The 21,469-nt window shown below is 38.8% G+C and overlaps 1 protein-coding gene across 2 annotated transcripts in view; it reads left to right on the forward strand.

Moving 5' to 3' along the window:
* grin2bb (glutamate receptor, ionotropic, N-methyl D-aspartate 2B, genome duplicate b) overlaps window positions 1–16,284 on the forward strand; it is a 123,338-nt gene extending 107,054 nt beyond the window's left edge. The window contains exons 17-19 of one of the 2 annotated variants that reach the window (XM_044113296.1): window positions 4,215–4,453; window positions 8,907–10,758; window positions 10,897–16,284. In XM_044113296.1, the coding sequence (XP_043969231.1) occupies window positions 4,215–4,453; window positions 8,907–10,758; window positions 10,897–11,288 (2,483 nt within the window). In that variant the 3' untranslated portion in view covers window positions 11,289–16,284. Of the gene's footprint in view, window positions 1–4,214; window positions 4,454–8,906 lie in introns of both variants that reach the window. The other variant, XM_044113294.1, reaches the window with a different exon arrangement.
* The last annotated feature ends 5,185 nt before the right edge of the window (window positions 16,285–21,469 follow it).

Here is a 21,469-nt window from a genome sequence, read left to right on the forward strand (position 1 = left end):
TTCACTTTTTCCTCCACCAGTTTGACCCAGCTGACATTTTCTTTTCAGTAGTTAGAAACCGAGTTCCTACAGTCTGGAAAAATCTGGAAAGGTAATCAATTTGATTTTCGGTTGGCCCCAAAGTTATTCATACCTCTGACAGATTTAGATTGATTCTTTTTGATAGAAAGTGAGATGGAAATTCCTCAAAAGCAAAATGTGAAATTAGTAACCACCGTGAAGGAGGGTTATTAAAAGAATCACAGCAAATGACTGTTCTGAACATACATGTGCTGAAGATATATGTGCATATCTCCACTTGTATTTAAATAATCATTGTCAATGAGCTATATTGTTCTTTTGGGATTGGAGGTTTCATCAAAATGTAGTTCCTTCCACAGATTCTGTGGATTTATTTTATATTCCTACAATGTTCCCAATTCTCCTCAATCTTCTTCTTTTACTTTTTAAGAAATCTGTTGTATTTCTTTAACATATACATATTACATGTACTACAGCTATATACATATATACACACACACATACATATATATATATATATATATATATATATATATATATATATATATATATATATTGATGTTCTGATATCCAACGCATTTATCTCTGTATGAATTATTACCTCCACACCATCTCATATGTTATTGTGGTCTTGCTATAACAGGACATATTAGTTCAACTTGCATATGCAGCAGGTTGTCTGTGTCTGATTTATCTCCCATTAGCATGCACTGGCTGCAAAATGGTGACTAATGATGATGATATAGTGTGAAAAAATGAGAGAGCTTTTGTTTGTTGTGACTAACCAATCTTAGCAACAATCTAATCCCATCACTCTCAATTATGGCATAATTTTGTTTGGTTTATTATAAACCTGCAGTAAATTATTATCAGGTAACTTTAGACAAATAATTTTTTTCCCCCTGAAAGTTTTCAAGTAGCTATTAATCGCAGACAGTTTTTAATTTCCTCACTTAAAAAGTAACTTTTTTGCAAAAATGCATTGTGAATGCTGTGAGCTGCATATTTTCATTGAAAATTGCAGAAGCGTTTGAAGTTAATTGCAGACTTGCTGAAATGTAAGAAATAGGCAGAAGCAGCAAAATAAAGCAAAAGTTAAGGAGAAAAAACTGTAGAAAGGAGCATAATGCAAGCAAAAAATTGACAAGGGATATATATATATATATATAAATGTGACTAGATTTTAAAGTTTGGATTTTTTTAGCTGTGAAAGAGCATTAAATTTTTAGCAGAGTTTTTCAGAAATTATTTCATTCAGTGGAGCCCAAAATGATCACAGAAATCTGAATATTTCATTTGATGGAATAGTGTTTATATATATACTGTATAGTCACACTACTAAATATCTTAACCTTTTTGTGTACTTTACCTAAGGGTTTTATTACTAGTTGAAATGATAAGCAGCATTATTTGGGGGTAAGCTTATTTAACACACATTATCTAACTGTCTACCTCTTCAAAAGTTATTTTTGCATTCAGGTATTCCAAAATAAGACACAAAACTGCCATCTACAAATTAAATAGGCTTTTAAAATTTGTTAGCAGTGAGTCATAAAGATGATTCTCCTTCAGGAATCAATTAATTGCCCTAATTAATTAAATCCTGCATTCATTAAACCCACAAATATGACATACTTCTAAAATTCATCCTCTTTTGTGAAACTATAAATACACGTCGCATCAAATTACACAAAGTCTGTTTTTAACCACTCATTTTATTTTTACCTGACTTCTTGGTGTTCAGTAATCCATGGGTTACTAAACCTCACATGAAGTTAGTGGATGTGTAATAAAAAAAGAAGTGGGTGACTAACACACTGTAACGTCTTGTAACCATAATCTAACAGGTGATCTAGAAGTTTGAATCACCATTCTTGATTTTTATTGTATTTTAGCTCATGTCCTAATCTTCTTTGACTATTTACCTTCACAAATGGCAAACGCTTAATCGTGTAATATTTTGTTTACATTAAAATATAAGTTCTTGTTTTCAATTAACACATTTCTAATTGAGGTCACACAAAACATCTCGTGTTTTAGCCATTTTATACAACAGGCACGCTTGTATTATATTTACTTGTCCATGTTAAAGGTAGACCTGTTGGTCCTTTGTTACTCTTGTCTACCTGTCTCTGAAGCAGGGACAAAATTGACTCCATTGTTGTTGTTTCTTTGAACTGGCAGCCCAGGCGGTTGAACAATTGTATGGGTGAAAAGCTGACACAGTATGTGTAGAAAGGGCACAGCTATGTACTTGCTATTTTTTTTCTCATGATGGCTTTACTCAGCTCAACCTTTTCTGGCTCTATTGTAGATGTTATTTGGCTTAATCAGTCCCTCCAGGATGCTGTAATGGTTTTTTTTGTGATTCTTGCTGCCAAAAATTACTGATTTTGTGGCAATTGTTATGCATGTTTTTAATGAAGGAATAACGTAATAACATGGTACACAGCTAAAAAAAAAAAATCAATTTTATATAAAGCCACTCCCTTCAGCTGGTGTTTTGGCAGCATTTTAAAATGTTGTCTCTCAGGAGAAGTTTAAAAGAAAAGAAGCAAATGTTCCACAAGTAAACTTTTGCCCTCTGAGAATCCAGCAAACCATTCATGTCTTGCTGCTTGCTTCCTGTCGCATCTCATGCAGAGCAGCATGCTGACACGCACACACTCGTTCAAAGACGGTGGCCTTCAAGGTGCTATCACTTTCCATTGTGTCCTATGTGATGGATAAATAGGTCAGCACAGAGAACACATTCACCATGGATTAGATCTCTTAGCGTCAGACTTTTACACAGATTGTTAGAAACTGTGTCGCGTGCATGCATGCAACATGTTTGTTACATTAATAAAGGCATGTGTGCACTACTCTTTCTTAATTTTTTTTGTCTGCTGTGTACATAAGGCCAGCTATTCAGACATTACCCCATTACTTCATGTGGGTTGTTTGGATGTCAAGTTACATACAGCAATCCAGGTTAGAAGATCAGACTCATCGATGTTTGCTCACATCTGTCTCGTCCTGTTTTTGTCTTGGTGAAAGCTTCGTGTTGTGTGTGCACAGGAGGGGATTTAGCAGTGTCTTCACAACAACACCCTGAGAACAACCATACCTGAGCAAATGTAAATTAAGAACAAACAGGAGAGGGTTTGTTGGTGGAGATGGATGAGCTGGATAGTACAAGAAAAGAGAGTAATTCATAGGCGATTAAATGGATTTTAATTCTGACAGATTGTTAGTTTATGAAATGCGTAGTCAGCTCCTTTCTTTTGGTCTTACATCGCTTGGTGTAAAACAAAGACATATTGTTTAGATGGCGTAACTGCAAGCATCTATTTGGAGAGAATATCTCTTTATATCTAAGTTTGCTGCAGACTGAACCGGTTAATTCCCGTTCTATGTTTTATTTGAAATGTTCAATTTCGCTTTAATTTATTTTATTAAATGGATGTCAACAAAAACACTTTGCTGTAAAGATATGATGACTTAAATCATGCACAAATTACAAAAAATAGACCTTACTTAGTCTTGTGCTTGAAGGCCTATAGACTCAGTTCAGAGTCAATACCTCATAAGCAATCGTCCTTATGTAATCAGCAGTGAAAGTAAGTTAAAAGGTGTAGATTGTGTGAATAAGTGCTTAATGTTGTATGTGCACATTCAGAATTTTAATGGGGTAAAAAAGTATTACCTTATTCATTTTCAAAACGATTCACAGACTTTTTTACATATTTAATTGAATCTGAAGCAAAAGATAACGATCGTAAAGGTTCGTTTGTGAAAATAAACTGAAGGATAATGATGTATATCATAGCTTGTCTTTGAGATTCTCTCATTGGGGTTTGGGAGAATAACTTGAACCCAAGAAAAAAAGACTTTACCCTAGACACCAATCTGGGCATAAAGATCAGACCTTGTAAAGATTTCTCTTACTGAGACCAAAATCACAGCAGATTTTGGTCTCAGTAACAAAAATCTTCTGGTTAGACTTGACAAAAATGTTCAAGCCTTTCAAAAGTGATTGCTAATGGTAACGATCCTCTGGGCATTCAGTAATAGCAATTCAAAATGACATTTGTTCCATGTATGTAAGTGTGCACTGTGCAGTTCTTTCTTCCTTCATTTAAGAGACAAACTGAACAAAGTTTGTCGATCACATGAGCCCTGTGATGATTCCTGTTTGACCATATTTCCAGGTGATATGGAGGAGTTCGAGGCCCTGTGGCTGACAGGAATCTGTCACAACGAGAAGAACGAGGTGATGAGCAGCCAGCTGGACGTAGACAACATGGCAGGGGTCTTCTACATGCTCGGGGCTGCCATGATTCTGTCACTGATCACCTTCATCTGTGAACATTTGTTCTACTGGCAGCTGCGTTTCTGCTTCATGGGCGTGTGCTCGGGGAAGCCCGGGGTCACGTTCTCCATCAGCAGAGTGAGTGTTCCCAGGTTTTATTTTAGCTCTGACCTTTGTCCTCCTGACAGAAAGATCACAAGACCGGCTGTTTTGAAGCCATCGGCCATAGTTGAAGTATATCAAGTCAGTCAGGTGGATGTGGTGACTCATCCGGTTTACCTGTAGCTTTTACTAGTCTAGACAGCTAAAAGTACACAATATGTATCTTTCACTTCACATAAGAACCATTTAAAAATCTGAACTGCTGTTATTAGGTTAGCTGGTGTATTGGCACTTCTGGTAAAGATGTAAAACAAAGGTTTTACTGCAGTGGTATGATCTCAAAATAAAAGTACAAAATTTTAACTTTCTTTTCAATGGGAAGAAATAGTTGTGCTTAACAAATAGAAAAGACAAACAAACTTTCTTATGTGTCACCAAATAATTAAGGTAGGCATAATAAATATCCAGAGTGTGAGAAAGATCTGATGTGAAGCAGAAACAGTTTGGCTTCATCTCATCTAAACTATTTGGTATGACATTATAGGGGAATAATTTTAAGATTTAAGATTTTAGACACATCTCTACGTAGGGTTGTGGGGAAAGTTACTTTGTGGCACAAAATATATACTAAATTGAGGTACATACACACTTTACTATCTTAAATGTCTGTAAATAAGAGCAGTCAGTGGAAATGAAGATGGATTATGAACTCTTTAGTCCATTTTAGCCTGTCACAATCCAACCATGCCCACCGGTGTTAAAGCTAACGTTGCAGCAGTCAGTGAGACCCCAGCCCTTACACAGGTCACACAAGATGACAAGAAGGCATCTCAGGTCCAACTTGAAAGTGTAAAGTAGTGAATTGTGGAATAGTTAGCTGAAATGAAAAGGAGCTCTAGAGAAGGAAAACATTTCAGTCCTTGCCAGGTTCACACAAGTAAATTAGATCCATATAAATAATCCTTCTATTGTGCTTGATTTGCATAATGTTACCTTTCAGGAGGCAGAGAATTGCTTTGTGCAAATTATTCATAACTGGTTGCTGGAATAAAGGCCACCAGTATTTATGTGTTAAGAAGCAAGGCCTTTCTAATTGTGATGTCATTTAGTTTACACCCACACTGACTAAGGTGAATGACCTTAGACAGAGATTGCTTTGAAAAACATGAGAAACTGATTTTGCTTGATGAATTACTTCCTACTCAATCAAAGACAGATCAGAAAGGGCAACCTACTACAATTGTTTCAGGACATATTTGCTAAAACCTGAAGCAGCAATCTAAGATTGCTAAACATCTACGATTGCTTAAATGCAGTTTGTTTTACTGGAACGCATGAGCAAGTAGCATGGCAGTGAAAATCTATTGATACTGACAGAGTTAAAGAGCTCAGGTAACAGAAGAAGTGATAAACAATCACGCCAGTGTCAGAAAAATGGAAGCGGTGAGAAGTACCAACATAGAAGTGTGCTCACAACCTCAGTCCCATTACCTTTCAGCCAGAGAAGCAGTAGATGAAGAGAGATAAAGACAGACAGCCCCATTGGAGCAGCTGTCGCTCATCAATACACCCTGAAACCAAGATTAAAAAAACACAAAGGGGGGATCAAGCCAAGAGAGAAAAGAGGGTTGATGGTTAACAATTATGAATGCAGCTCAGTGACGTGGAAAGTGACTAAAAGACAGACAAGAACTGTTTCTGACAAGTTGACGCCTTGGAGGAGCATTGGCCAGCGCACTCGCTGGTGGGCAGTGAGTCGTCAACCTTTCAGATTTGACTGTCGCCTTGACCAGATTCTCGCAGCCTGTATTTGAAGAACATGTTTGCTTGACCCAGCAACAAACTAACCATTTTACCATTCATCAAATCCAAACACACTTTTTTGGGGCAATTGCAGATTACATTTATCAGACATAACATTGTGACCACTTTCCTAGCAGTGTGTTGGGACCCCTGTTACTGCCAAAATGGATAATCATTTGAGGTGTGGACTCTGCTAGACTTTGGAAGATGTGCTGTAGTATCTTGCACACATGAATGTTAGCAACAGATCCTTTAATTTAGGTGTCTCAAACTCAAGGCCGTAAAGGCCATTTCCCAGCAGCTTTTAGACATGTCTCTCTGTTAGTCAAATTAAATAATTAGGTCACTGGCAGGGCTCTAATCAATTGTTTGAGTTTGATCTAGTGAGCCAGTTACACATCTGATTGTTACAGGACACCAGGAACATTTACCAGCAATGGACTGGAGTTTAAGATGCCTCCTTTAAGAACCTATTAGCCGATATTCACTTGTTTCCACAGACACTCAGTTGGATAAAGATGTGGACAATTCAGAATTCAAGTTAATACCTCAAAATTGTTGTGGTCCTCAAAAATATTCTTGAACTAGTTTAGTCTTCTGGCATGGTGCATTATGCTCTGGAAAAATAGAACAGACATAATGTAAAGCTGTGTCCATGAAAGGGTGTGTATAGTCTTAAACACTATACTTGCCCTTTTGTAACTTTGTCTTTGGTTCACGACTATTTCTTCCTTTGACTGTTTTTCATAGACACTGATCACTGCAGACCTCTAGGCATGTTATGGCCCTTGTAAAGCTTTTTTACGTTTTTACACTTCCTCATCTTTTCTGATTCTTAAGGATCAAATTTGAAGGCAAAATGTTTAGTCGCCATTGAATATATCCAGCCCACCAATAGTTTGCAAATCCTGTTGTTTTGTTCAGTGGTCATAATGTTATGTGTCATTTGTTTATACAGACGTTATTTAATCAGTTTCTCACATATAAAGAAACTGATTTGTTATTTTTTTTGTTGTCTTCATAATAAATTCAGGTATGGCAAGGCACATATTAGTAACAAAAAGTTTTGATATGATAAACTGAACAGAAAAAAGAAGAAATAAAAAGAATAGTCGTGAGCTAACTGTGAGGAAAGTAAAACAAAATATTACAAGGAGCTCCTTGGCAGTGATTTATTTTACTGTTTAGTGCGGCGGTTTTCAAAGTGTGAGGCGCGCCTCCCCTGGGGGGCGCCAGAGCACTTTAGGGGAGGCGCGGTGCGAGGGAAAAAATAAACCGGAAAAGCTATCTGCTTGCCGTCTACTGATGTGAGAGAAACGTCTTTTACGCACACGATCAACTCTGTGGATTTAGGAAAAAGTTGGTACTGCGGGGTGCGCCTGTGGAGCGGGGATCAGTGGAAATGTTTTCCCCCTTAGTTTTAGTCAGTCTCTCTCTGTCCATCATTTCCCGGATGACCAGTCCCGCTGTGTCTTTGTTAATGTCAAGTTAATGTATTACCTCTGAATGACGTCGAGCTTCGCGTTGCGCTCCAGAAAACTGCAAACATCGAGACCAATATAAACAGCGCAATAAACGTGAAAACAGCCACGAATAAACGTGTCCGTAGTTGGCAATAGTTATAATGGCAAGTTAGCACCGTTATAATTATTAATATTACGGTAAGTGTCACAAATCTGTGCAACCATCTAAGCTGTGGAGCTGCAGGAGGAGCTCTATGCGCTGCGCTGACACCAAACACAGGGCCATAACGCAGAATCTGGAGGCTGGGGGGGGGCTTTAAAATCCTTCTTAGAGTTTTCCAGACAACAGTGGACCACACAAATTACTCACGTTTTTTATTTTTTGTACTGTTTTTTTGTACAATCTCCTCTTCAGTTCAACCTTATCAGTGGAGACACATTGTTGATGTTACCATTATAAAATAGCTGACAATTAAGTATTAGCAAAGATCAATGTGATATTCACAGGAGGCTGAGCGTTGTTGTTAGCAGCTGCTGAAAGTAACTAAAAAGTTACTTTTAGTGTAACTTAGTTACTTGCAAGTCAAGTAGTCAGTAATATAACTAAGTTACTTTTTCAAGGAGTAATCAGTAGTCCGATTATAGTTACTTTGAAAAAGTAACTATAATCGGGGAGGGGGCAACAGGCATTGTGCTCCTTGGAGGGGGGCTCACCCTTTCATACTTTGAAAACCCCTGGTTTAGTGTAAGGGAACATGTAGAACTCTTGTGTAGCAACGGTGTACTGTGAATTCAGATTACATTGATTAATCCTATTGATTTGTGGTCAAAACCACAAGCCTAGTGCTTCTTGTGTGGCATCAATCAAGACACTGATCTGGTCCGTGAATACCTGGTCTGTTAAATGTTCCCGAGCCTTGGACTGCTCTGTTCCCCAGAGATGATTTGTTCATGAACTTAGATCCTCTAACTGTTTAATAGAGTAAACATATTCATAGTCACAGAGAAGATGGCAATGCATTAACTTCTCTTGTTTCTGTTTGCCTCTGTCTGATGTTTGTGATTCTCTCTCTCTCTTGCTGTTGAAACCTTTCTGGTTCTGTCTATTTTCATGCATTTTACTGTTTCCTTTCATATCTTGCCTCACTCTCTCTTTTCCCCCTATGGTCTGTCTCACCCTGTCTTTCTCTCTACCCTCTTTTTCTTCAATTGTCACTCTCCAGGGTATCTACAGCTGCATCCATGGGGTACAAATCGAGGAAAACAAGTCAACCATTGACTCACCATCTTCTACCATAAAGAAGAACATGAACAACACCCACTCCAACATCCTACGGTTACTTCGAACTGCTAAGGACATGACTGCAGTCCCAGGCATCAATGGCTCTCCACATGCAGCCCTAGAGTATAGCCACAGTAGCCGTGAAGCGGCCATATATGATATCCAGAAGCACCGGCACAGCCTGGTGGGTCACCCTGCAGATTGTAAGTCTGCTCCACCCTATCTTCCAGAGGATCCCATGTTCAGTGATTATATCAGCGAGGTGGAGAGGACTTTTGGCAACTTGCCCCTGAAGGACAGCAACCTCTACCAGGACCATTACCGGCACCACCACCCGGCCTCAGCTCTGGGTATGTCCGGCCCCCCACCCAATAGGCCGCGTAGCTTAGGCAGCGCTAGCTCGTTGGAAGGTGGCATGTTCGATGCTGACAGTTTGGGGGGAGGGGTAGCGCCCATTTTCACCACTCAGCCCCGCCCCTCAATGACTCACAGGAATACAAGTAAATTTGACCTGATTGCAGGCCACACCGCTGCAGATACCAATCAGGGTGGGTTCAAAGGAAGCAATGTTTACGGGAGGTTTTCTTTCAAAGGAGGAGCATCCAGCACTGGGCTCATCGGGGGACACGACAGGTACTGTGGTGGGGGAGGGGGAGGCTCAGGGGGTGACGATGGGAACATTCGCTCTGATGTGTCGGACATCTCCACGCACACTGTTACCTATGGAAACCTGGAGGGCAGCACCAAGAGGCGTAAGCAGTACAGGGACAGCCTGAAAAAGAGGCCAGCCTCCGCGAAGGTCAGACGGGAGCAGGACGAGATAGAGCTGAACGCCTTCAGGAAGAGACCCCACCACCACACCGTCCACCACCACTTTCCCCATGGGCCTCTGGCACACCGCCCGGTCTCACCTCCCCTGGAGCGGAAGAGAGGAGGAGGAACGGGTAATTCTTCGCCTTACATATTCCGCAAAGACAAAGACAACCTGAGGGATTTTTATGCGGACCAGTTCCGCTCCAAGGAGGGCAAGGCCAAGTGGGAGCAAGAGGGTGGAAGTGGAGGAAGCGGTGCAGGCGGTGGTAGTGGTGGTGGTATCTGTAAAAGCTTAGTGCCTGTGGAAGACTTCCTCAAAGGTAAAGGGAAGAAAACAGAGTGCAAAGGTGGGATTGGTGGAATGTCAGCAGGGCAACAGGCTCATACTTGCTGGGAGAAAGGAATTTCTGGCCTTGGAGGGGGAGGAATAGCAGGGGGTGATTGGGAGTGTCGCAACTGCCACACCGTTTGCCATCACAGTGGAGGAGGAGGCAGCACATGCTCAGCTAGTGGAGTTGGGGGGAGTGGCAGTCGCCCCAGCTCTGCTACGCTCTGCAAACGCTGTGACTCCTGCAAGATACAGCCAAGCAACCTTTATAACATCAGTGAGGATAACAACATGATTTTTAGTGGTGTGAAGAGCAGCATAGGACCTAGTCAGACACAGACTCAGACACAGCGCAGGAAGCTAGGGCCAGGTGGGAAAGTGTTACGGAGGCAGCACTCTTATGATACATTTGTAGATCTGCAGAGAGAGGGAGCTGGTCGCATGGGTGGGGTTGGAGGTGGTATTGGTGGGCAGTTTGTTCAGCCCCGAAGTGTGAGTTTGAAAGAAAAAGACCGTTACATGGAGGGCCCCAGTCCCTATGCACACATGTTTGAGAGATATTCAGGTGAAAGGGAATCTCCCATGTTTGGTGGCATAGGTGGGGATAGAGCAGCAGGAGGGTCCTCCTTCAGTTTGTACCGTGGAGGAGAAGGTGGGTTGCATCGACGTTCAGTGGGGGAGAGAGACCTGAGGGACAGAGACAGAAATATGATGGGAGGAGGGGGCTGTGGTGGTGGTGGTGGTAACAGAGGGGCTGGGACTTACTCCTTGTCTAAATCTCTCTACCCAGATAAGGTGAACCAGAACCCCTTCATCCCAACCTTCGGTGACGACCAGTGTCTATTACACGGTGCCAAACCGTACTACATCAAAAAGCCACAGACGCAGCAGCAGCAACTTCTCAACAACAGCCGAGGAGGAGGGGACTTCCGCGGCTCCATGGGAGCGACTTCCTATTTGCCCGCATCTGCCACAGCTGGGGTGATGTCCAATGTGGCTACAAGGTACCCCAAAGAGCTGTGCCTGGGTGGGGTGGGAGGGCCCATGGGGAACCACCACGGCGCCAACAAACTGCTGTCCGGAGGCAGGGACACGTTAGGTCTGGGACAGGGACAGAGACCCTTCAATGGTGCCAATGGACACGTTTATGAAAAGCTCTCGAGCATTGAGTCAGATGTCTGAGACTGGTCAGAGGAAGAAAGGGAGAGATAGAGAAAATGAAGTGGGTGAAGAAAAGAGTGGAAGAGGACAAAAGCTAATGACTTCTCTATGTGAAGAGAATGAGGGTACACAACAGTGTGTGTCGTTCTCGATCTTCTAAAAGGAGAGGTTCTGGACAAAACACAGGGGCCTCTGCCACATAAAGTTTGGCAAAGTTCAAAGTGAGAAAAGTTTTAATGAGACGAAAGGATTCTGGTGCTGCTCCAACGCTTGAGCGATCTGAAGGGAAGTGAAATCTGGGTTGGAGGGAGTGGGAAAAGGTGAGATCAATTCTCCAGGCTCTGCTCTCCTCACATCCTTATGGTCTTTCCCTCCTTCCTGCAGTCTGTCCAAACATTTTGTTTAGCAATGGATATACAATCATGAATGAGAAATCTACACTTCTGCCGAAGTAACAGGGTCAACTAACAATAATTGTATTGATGATGTTAATAATATTATTGAATATTATTCTAGTGTTTAATGATGATGATCAGTTTGGATTGTTTTATATTATTATTATTATCATTATTTGATTTATTGAAATAGTTCATGTTATATATTTGTATGATCTTAATTCTTTCTTAGTTCACTAACATTACAGGAGGCTGGGCAACCAGTTCACCGATATTTGTTGGTTTTCTGTATCTTCTTTCCTATAAATTCTTCATGTTTTACTTTTTTAACGTTTCTTACTTTGACTGCAGTGAATTGTATGTAAGAGGCATGATAAGCTGAGAGCATTAAATATACTTTTAAATTTGTGATTTTTTTTTCAACTGCAGAAGCAACATCATCATACTGATTTGCGGTTTTTGTTACTTGCTTCGCCAGTACCAAAAGAGTTTCTCAATTTGCGCTGGATGTGCCTTAATGGGACTTACACTGATTTTCTATCCATTTTGTTTGATAGAAAGATCCTCTTGCAATCAGTCAACTGATTTGGGAGCAAAGATACACGAGAAAAACTTTCAATATTGTAGTTTTAGTTTCATCTAGTGCCATTAAAATAAGCTTGCAATGAACAAATTGAAAGACACCATGGGCATTAGATCAAGAGGAAATATATTTCCTTCCTTTATTCCTTTATTTTTAACACTTTAGTTGACATAACTGTGGGAGACTTATCTTATTTAAATAATGTATTGATCCCAAGCTCCTTATACGAAATGATCAAGAAGCTACCAACATCAATATAATCTTTATCGCTTAATGGAAAACCACAGAAATCTTGCATTACATACAGTTTTTATACATTACAAAAAAATATTGTTACACATTTATTTTAAGTAAAATCAGAAATACTTAGTTGCAATGTACCATTGAAGTTGCAATGACACGTTGCAACTTCAGAGAGCCTAAAGATGAGGAGGCTACTGCAGCCACATGCCAGTATGGGAATAAAGGCTGGAAAGAGTGAGATAACAGTCCTTCTGGTTCTTTCTAAAGATAGTAAAATGACTCGTCCGGCACCTCTGAAGTTTACTAATTAATACTGAATAAGATATATTCAGTATTAAATATTGCTGCCTATATATCAAGTATATAGGCAGTGATCCAGATGTTAGTTGTGTAACTGAAAAACACTTGAGCAAACATTATGATTTGTCCTGTGCTGGGAGAGGGGGACTCCAACACCATTGACTCTTTAAGAAACGGCTGTTTATTATTCCCCAAATCTTGAAGATAATGGTAAAAATTGACCATAACTGTTCTCTCAGTCGGTGTCTGCAAAGTGTTTACTTTTGCAGATAAAACAATCAAAATGTCATTTTCTAGGCTCTAGTTTTTATAATGCTTTTACCCACCAATACCAATTTTGACTCATTCCAATTGCTCTGTTAAGCACTAAAAATCTACTACAATTAGCCAAAAATTAGGGTATGTGAGGTTTGAGCAGGTTTGTGATTTTTCATTTTGATACTTTTTGTAATGTTTACAAGTTATTTATCCACAGGAGAAATAAACCTGTAACCATTGGCTTGTACTGAAAGCCATGAAACCTGGAATTAGGTTAGGACAACTGGCAATGAGTGGGCACAAAACAAGGGAAAGAGTTACCATTGTGTTAAATTAACCTTAGAGTCATTTCTAGTTGACATAAAACATCTGTTACACAATTGTTGACCCGCTCTCTACTGGATTACATAGTTAGTGTGAGGGCAAATAGAACATTGTCTGATAAATTTGATCTAGCGGATTTCAAAAGCTGTGTAAGTAACAAAGTGCAAGTCCTGTAAAGATACCACCTTTAACAAAAGTTATAGAAGGCTGCACAGAAAACAAGAGTTAGAAGGTCATGAAGCTTACTGGGGAAAACAAGGACTTTTTCTGTTATAGCAGTACTGCAGACATAAAGTGTAAGAAACAAAACAGCTGCTTGACAGTCTGTTTCAAATCAGCATGGAATCCATTAAGGTTTTATTTCCTTTTCTGATTTGAGAAACATTTACTTATACGGACAACGTGTAACTAAGGAACAAGTTGTTAGCTACATTATCCGAGGTCAGCAAATCAGTGTACACACATTGAATACATGAATAAGTAGCAGAAAAGTACTTACTGTATGATCAGAGGTGCAAAAATGCCATGCCTTGTGATGGATTTGCAGTCCTATGCATATACAGTACAGACCAAAAGTTTGGACGCAACTGTCTCCAAACTTTTGGTCTGTACTGTATTCTATTTCCTCGCTCAGATGTAATCTTTCAGACTCAAACTCCCAAATCTCTGAGTGCTTTAAAAAAGGAAAAAAAAACTTTATTATGAATTTATGTCATTCTTGTTAGAATCAGGCTTTAAATGTGGAAAACTGCAAAAAACAGACTGAATGGATGGATATATAAATATTTCTCCATACATATTTTTCAAACACTGATCCAGATTTTAAAAATACTATAGCGAAAAGTCAATTTTCAGACTAAATAGAAACTCTGTAGACTTAAACTGAAACTTTGCAAGAATTGTCAAAAAAAGTACCCAAATGTTGATAAAATCAGTTTTTTATCTATGAAGCATTGAAGGGCTTTATAGTCCAATGCCACTGGAAGAAAAAAACAATAAAACAGGAAAAATCACAACAACTTGCTTACTAAAATATAGTGTTCGCACAGACATTTTGATACCTTTAAACTGAGCCTGACTCGCTGTTTTTGGTGCTTTTGACAGTCTTTATTTCAAAGAAAAACACATAAGAAAAAAAAAATGTATAATCAGCTTCTAAATTAACTACAGGCAGTAAATTATTCCCACAAATACAAAGATACACTAGTTGTTCAAAGTTGTGGGTCCAATAGTTTTAGCTACCAAACTATAAAAGGCTATAGCCCTAAACCGTTCTTTGCTGAACTGTAAAGCTGTGTCACATATTTAGACTTTGAGAAAAGATGCATTTTGGCTTCAAATCCAGAGTCATTTGTTCATTAAGGACAAAGGACTCTTTGGGGAAAATATGAGAATGAGTTATATAAATATGTAGTACCTTTTGCATAAAAGAAAATAAAAACGCTATTTAGGATTTTGACACCAACCAAAATTTACAACTGCCAAATTACTAACAATAAGAGAAAAATAAAAATATATTTTCAGTCTCCTTTTGCCATTTATCATGCATATTCAGTCATTTTACCCACGCTAGATCTAATACAGAAGCACAATGTGACTGAATGGATATTAACTTGTAAAGCCCCCCTCAGAACCTTTCTAGACTCTTCTTCTCTTGGCTGACAAGTCAGTATGTATGATACTTAAGGTCTCTAGTGTTTGTATGGGTTTGCATGTATGTTTCTTTTTCTTCTAAAATTTTTTTATCTTGACTTTTAACCCAAAAGTGACGCGTGTTTTTAAAACAATTTTTGGAGTCACATCACTTTCACTGATGCCGATGATCCGTGTAGTTCTGTAGATGTGTGTGAGTGTTTGATTTTATTTTTCTGCAAGCGAAAATACCAATCCAAGACTGAAATTCATGCTGAAATTCACAAAAATATGGCTGAATTAATTGAAAAATATATATATGTTTTTTTATGAGAAAGGTCATATTGTGGTGATTTAAATACCAGTTTTCTTGACTATTTCTTTCTTTACTTCAAAACTGAGGTCTTGGTTTGATTCTTTGTCACTAAGAAAGTGGCTCTTTTTCATAACCTCTGCTTTTTTTTTTTTTTGCTTTTCTCCCTTTTTAAAAAAAAAAACAAAAACCCAAACAAACAAAAAAAACTCATTATTTGTTATTGTATGTGCCTGAATACATACGCTTGATTACCTCTGTGTGCTCATATGGAAGAGAGGCAGCGTGAGTGAGACCACTGTTTGTTGTACATGTACAATAAAATGAGATGTAAATATCTTACCTCACATTCATGAACTTTTGATAATAACTGTAAAAACAAAAATAAACAGAGTACATCTATTTGGGATAAATCTTTGATTAGTCAACCATCCCTTCAACAAAAGTGCTTTTGTAACGACTTCAGGCCAGGAATTGTGCAATGATTTATTATTACACTTAGTGCACATATTTAATGAGTGAAGGTCTGTGTTTTCATTTTGTTCTTGATTTGGTCTTAAAAAAAATGATGTTTTTCTCAAAAAAAAAAAAAATTTACAGGACCTTCATTTATTGGTAAACAGAAAGCACAATCGACATTTTTACAGAGCTGTTCTATTTTCCCCTCTTTGTCTTTAAAAAGAAAAGTCTTCGGTTTTTTGTGTTTTGCTGCAGAGGATCGAACTTCATCCCTGAGCTGTACAGATTGTGAAAAGTGTATATACAAGAAAACTCTAGTTCATCCTTGCATTCTTTTGTATGGAGAGATATTACTTGTGTGAAGGGAGTATTTCAGATTTGATTGAATATTTAGTAATATTGAAAACGAGATTAAACACAGTCAATGTGAAAATAAGTGCTGAGAAATATTATTCTTCTGTCTCTTTGGAATAAAGGTGTTGAGTATTAATAAAAAATAAGAAATCTCAACTGACTCGCCTTTTCATTGTCTGATGCTTTAATCTGTTAATCCTGTTTTCATAAAGTGTAATATTGTTTAAACCTTCATGTAACTTGTAGATTGCAAACAAATAAAATGTTATTTGTACCATTATTTGTACTGTGAAACTGAAATGAAATGTTTATGTGGCTTTGTAAAATTATATATATATATATATATATATATATATATATATATATATATATATATATATATATATATATATATATATATATATTTGTTTTGGGGTGTTTTTTTTTACAGAAAATTCTGTAAAAAAAAATTTTTCCAGTTCACTTACAGTTCTGGGCAGTTTATATGAAATCAGTCTTGACGTCATAGTTATTTTGGGATTGGAAGGATTTATTGAACTGTTTTTCTTGTGATGGAATGATTTTGCAATGTTTTCTTACAGGGAAGAGTTGGATGCTAATGTTTGAATTCATTGTGGATTTTGTTCAAGTCTAGAAGTATCAATATAACCTGATATATATACATGTGCCCCACTATTATTTTGATAAATGTCCTTCAGCAATCTGCAGAGAAACCATAAGATGTTTGCCAACATTTTGGCTGAATTTGACCACTCTTTTCACCGGATATGGTCGAGATCATTCAAGACGTTTCATGGTCTACCATAGCTCATAAATTTTCAATATTTTTCCAGAAGCTTGCTAAAAATTTTGGATGTAATCTTACTTTTTTATTATTCCATCCACTTTTAAGAAAGTAACAGCAAAGACCCTTAGCATGGTGCTGCCACCACCATGCAAACCAGTTGGCAGTGTTCTTGGGCCTAATCAAAGCTTTGCCTTGACTTCTCTAAACATGTTGGTCTAAACATGCTGTAGCCAAACAGAATGATGCCAGACGTATGTTGAAATTTACCCAAAGTGTGAGTGACTTTCATTTCTATTTGAGCTTGTTTGTAAAATGACCATCCAACAAAACTTTGGATGCTTTTCGGAGACTGCTAGCATTTTTATTCTGTCTTGATAGAATCCCGTTGAACCGTGCAGTACCATCATTGGTTTTTGTATTCCATAATACAGCAAATATTTCCAATAAGCAATTATAGTCAGACCAGTTTTAGACATTTCATTTCCAAGTCAGTACCTTATTTTAATTAAATGACTAAAACCTAGGCTGCACAGTGGCGCAGTTGGTAGAGCTATTGCCTTGCAGCAAGAAGGTCCTGTGTTCGATTCCCGGCCCGGGGTCTTTCTGCATGGAGTTTGCCTGTTCTCCCTGTGCATGCGTGGGTTCTCTCTGGGTTCTCCGGCTTCCTCCCACAGTCCAAAAACATGACTGTCAGGTTAATTGATTTCTCTAAATTCTCCCTAGGTTTGAGTGTGTGTGTGAATGGTTGTTTGTCTTGTATGTCTCTGTGTTGCCCTGCGATAGACTGGCAACCTGTCCAGGGTGTACCCCGCCTCTCGCCCGGGACGCAGCTGGAGATAGGCACCAGCAACCCTCCAGACCCCATTAGGGATGAAGGGTGTTCAGAAAATAGATGGATGGATGGATGGATGACTAAAACCTTCCTTAAAACGAGAGATAAACTGGATAGCAGCATTTGCCATTAATGAAATATTCACTAATTCCATTAAAAACTTGTGTGGATAATATTACTATAGTATGATTGTTGATAAGTCGGACATTTCAAGGGCCAACTGGCCACAGTATCTGATTTTTAAAAAGGAAATTTTCACTGCAGATGGAAAACCAGCTTCTTTTCCTTCCTTAACTCTGTCTCACTCAGGAGCTGCACCACTTCAGGGTTTCATTTAGACTTGCTTTGTGTGATTGAGTTGCCATTGTATTTGAAAGACATTGAGTTCCAGGGTGTATTTATAAGATTTTCCAGAACCACTCCAGAGTGCATGTGATGATTGCTTCAGGATTGTGGTTCCATGTGTTCAGACAGCGGGAAATGTTTTGTTTTATACGTGACTCATTTTTGAGCCTTCAACTATGTTTCATTATAACCTCTGAATGTCTGGACTCTCAACTAAACCTGGTAAATCGTTGGAACATGTGGCTGCCACCATCAAGTCTGAATAGTCAGAAATAATTCAAATGTTTCTCAGCTATAAAATCCGTTGGTACTGCTTTATAAACACTAAGAGACATCTCATACAGTGATTCAGATTGACTATTTTGTAAGACATTGGTCACTTTAAATGTTTAAAAACTGATTTATTTATAATTTGTAACTAATTTGTCGTAGATTTTTACTGCAAATTGGTATCTAATATTTAGTCTGAATAAATAAATAGAAAAGATAACGAGTAGAAAAAAATGTCTTCAATTACTTTGCAAAAACTCAATTGTTTGCTTAAATTTCTATAAAATGAGATAAAAGGGTTTTAGTAAATTTTTCATTATCTGTGGATTAGATACACTAGCTGTTATCTTTTTCTCTTTTATTTCATTTGCTTCCCTCTTCCTGCTACACTAACCTGGACTTTCTTCTTGGAAGACTCTCCGTCAACAGACAAGAGGGTTTGGGTATAAACACCTAAGGAAAAAAAAAAAAAAAAAAGAGAGCGAGCTAGTCGATCTGTTGAGGGAGAAGGAAAGTGATGCAAACTGAGCCGAGAAGCACAGATCAAAGCTCCCAAACCTCGCTCACTCCTCAGACTCACCCTTCACTGTGAAAGCCTTGTCCAGCAACAGGAGTTATTTAAAGAAACCAGCAGGTTGGATAAAAAGTACCAATGCCTGGCACAGAGATTGGGTGGGAGACTCCTTAACATCTGCAGTCCTGGGTGGTGGCATAGAACGAGGTGGGGCGCTGGAGAAAAGCAAGTCCTCTGATCTGTTTCGAAACTTTCATCTTCTTCTCAAAGGATGGAAGGAAAACTGTTTATTTTGCTCACTTGTTCGGCTCCTACGCGAAACCCAACAAGCTCAGGATGCAGGGAAACACATGTAACTACTTCTTGACAATTAAGTGTTACCTAGCAACTGGCTCTTTTTCCCAGGGATGGGAGGGAGAAAGGATGAAGAAAGAGAGACAGGCAGCGAGAAAGACTTATACAGTATTCCCGCAGCATCCTCACTGGATCGGATGCAACAACGCATTGACAATACAGTACCAAAATGGAAAGAACAGCCTGAGCTTAACGCCTACACTGAGCAGCGTGGAGGAAGGAGTGAGTGAGTAGAGGAGGGTCTGGAGGAGGGTGGGCGGGATATACAGCTTACAGTATGAAAGAAGAAGCTGAAACAGCAAAGGAAGAAGGTTGAGGACCAGGTCACACAGCGGAGCGCTTGACAGTCTGCAGGAGAGCAGCTTGTTGCTGTAGAAACATTTGGCAAAGTTGTAATGAAACTTTGCCAAAAGTTTCATTAAAACTTTTGGCAAAGGCTATGCGAATGACTTCATAGCCTGTGCCCCTCAAACTTGCACACAGAAGCACACAGCATCGTCGTAAAGAAAGAAAATATTAAAATTATGTTAGAAGATAATAAAGCCCCAGAAGGGTCACTGCTGACTTTGACAGTAGGTCCTCATCAAAAGGATGAGGACAGCAGCAGGTGAGGGCCGACACCCTGTGGCAGAAACAACATCATCGGATTGCGGAGCCGGGCTGGGATTTAAGCCTGGACAGATAAGAGTGAGAGGTCAAAGGTCTCATAAGAATTTAACAAAGACCAAGCTAGTTGGAACTATTTTGCCATCTGTTAAATTGTCGGTATAATCAGGGCAAAGGTGCCACAATTTAATCATCTGAATTATTCAATAGTTATGTGTACAAGTCTTTAATGAAATAACATTTAAAATAAATATGTCATCTGACAATTGTTTTCCCTGTCTTTACGTTTGCCTGTTTCTCAGCTGAAGTGGGAGTAGTCTTGAATCAGCGGCTAACTGGGAACACCTGAGCCCAGTGTTCCCAGTCTACTTAAACCCAGCTGCTTGGTTTTGCTTTTGGCATGTTTCAGCTTTTTTTGGATGTGTTTTACACCGCATAGCACTTGCACTGTCACTCTTTGTTAAACATGCAATTTATATTACTGATACTCATATGCTATACTAATTTTTTATTTTTTATTTTTTTTGCTGCATTAACTTAATAAAAACATGTACTCTGCTTTTGCAATCGATGTATCTCCTCTTTTTGTTCTGACGTCACGAGTCAAGTGGTGACAGTAAATTTTTCTTTCTTTAAGTCTAGTATTTGATTTTATGCTGGGTTTTTGTTGTTATTTTGTTTGAGAGATCCTTTTCATTCCCTTATAAAAACAACTTCCTGGTTTTAAATCCAATCTACTGGAGGTGTGAAACATTTTGATAACTGTATTTCTTGTTTATTTTGAATATATATGACACAATTTAAAGATAATCTGTTGTTTCATTTGTGATACCGAATTGTGGCACTTTTGACCTTCCATACTAATGCACCAATTTTCAACCTAAAGTTACTATTCTAAATTATAAGAATTACCAATAATGGCTTTCTAACATCTCCACCTCTTGTTCGTTTATTACATATCTTTTATTTCTTAAAAAAGATATGTAACCAGATCTGAAAACACTTCAATCCTAAAAAGGAATCTGTGACTTGATTCAATCAGACGACTGAAGATTTATATCAGCTCTTCCCCTGAGGACGCTTTCATGGCCCGTTCCATGATGTGTGAAAAAAATGTCACCTTATCCTTTAAGGAGATTGTGTTGAGAAGTGGAACATTTAGTATCAATTCAATGAGAGATGCCAGTTGATAGATTATCTCTCTGCTGCGTATCATCTGCCCTTACTGACTCTCTAAGTGCATAATCTAAAAACACATTGTAACATTTTAGGAAAATTGGGACGAAACAAGTAGTAACGTTATTACATATATGAAAGTATTTTAATATCACAACTTACAGTAAAGTTCCAAAGATTAACTATCCATCCATCCATCTATTTTGTGAACACCCTTCATCCCTAATGGGGTCAGGAGGGTTGCTGGTTCCTATCTCCAGCTGCGTCCCGGGCGAGAGGCGGGGTTCACCCTGGACAGGTCGCCAGTCTGTCGCAGGGCAACACAGAGACATACAAGACAAACAACCATTCACACACACACTCACGCCTAGGGAGAATTTAGAGAAATCAATTAACCTAACAGTCATGTTTTTGGACTGTGGGAGGAAGCCGGAGAACCCAGAGAGAACCCACGCAT

This window comes from Gambusia affinis, linkage group LG04, assembly GCF_019740435.1.
Source record: "Gambusia affinis linkage group LG04, SWU_Gaff_1.0, whole genome shotgun sequence".
Classification (NCBI taxonomy): Eukaryota; Metazoa; Chordata; class Actinopteri; order Cyprinodontiformes; family Poeciliidae; genus Gambusia; species Gambusia affinis.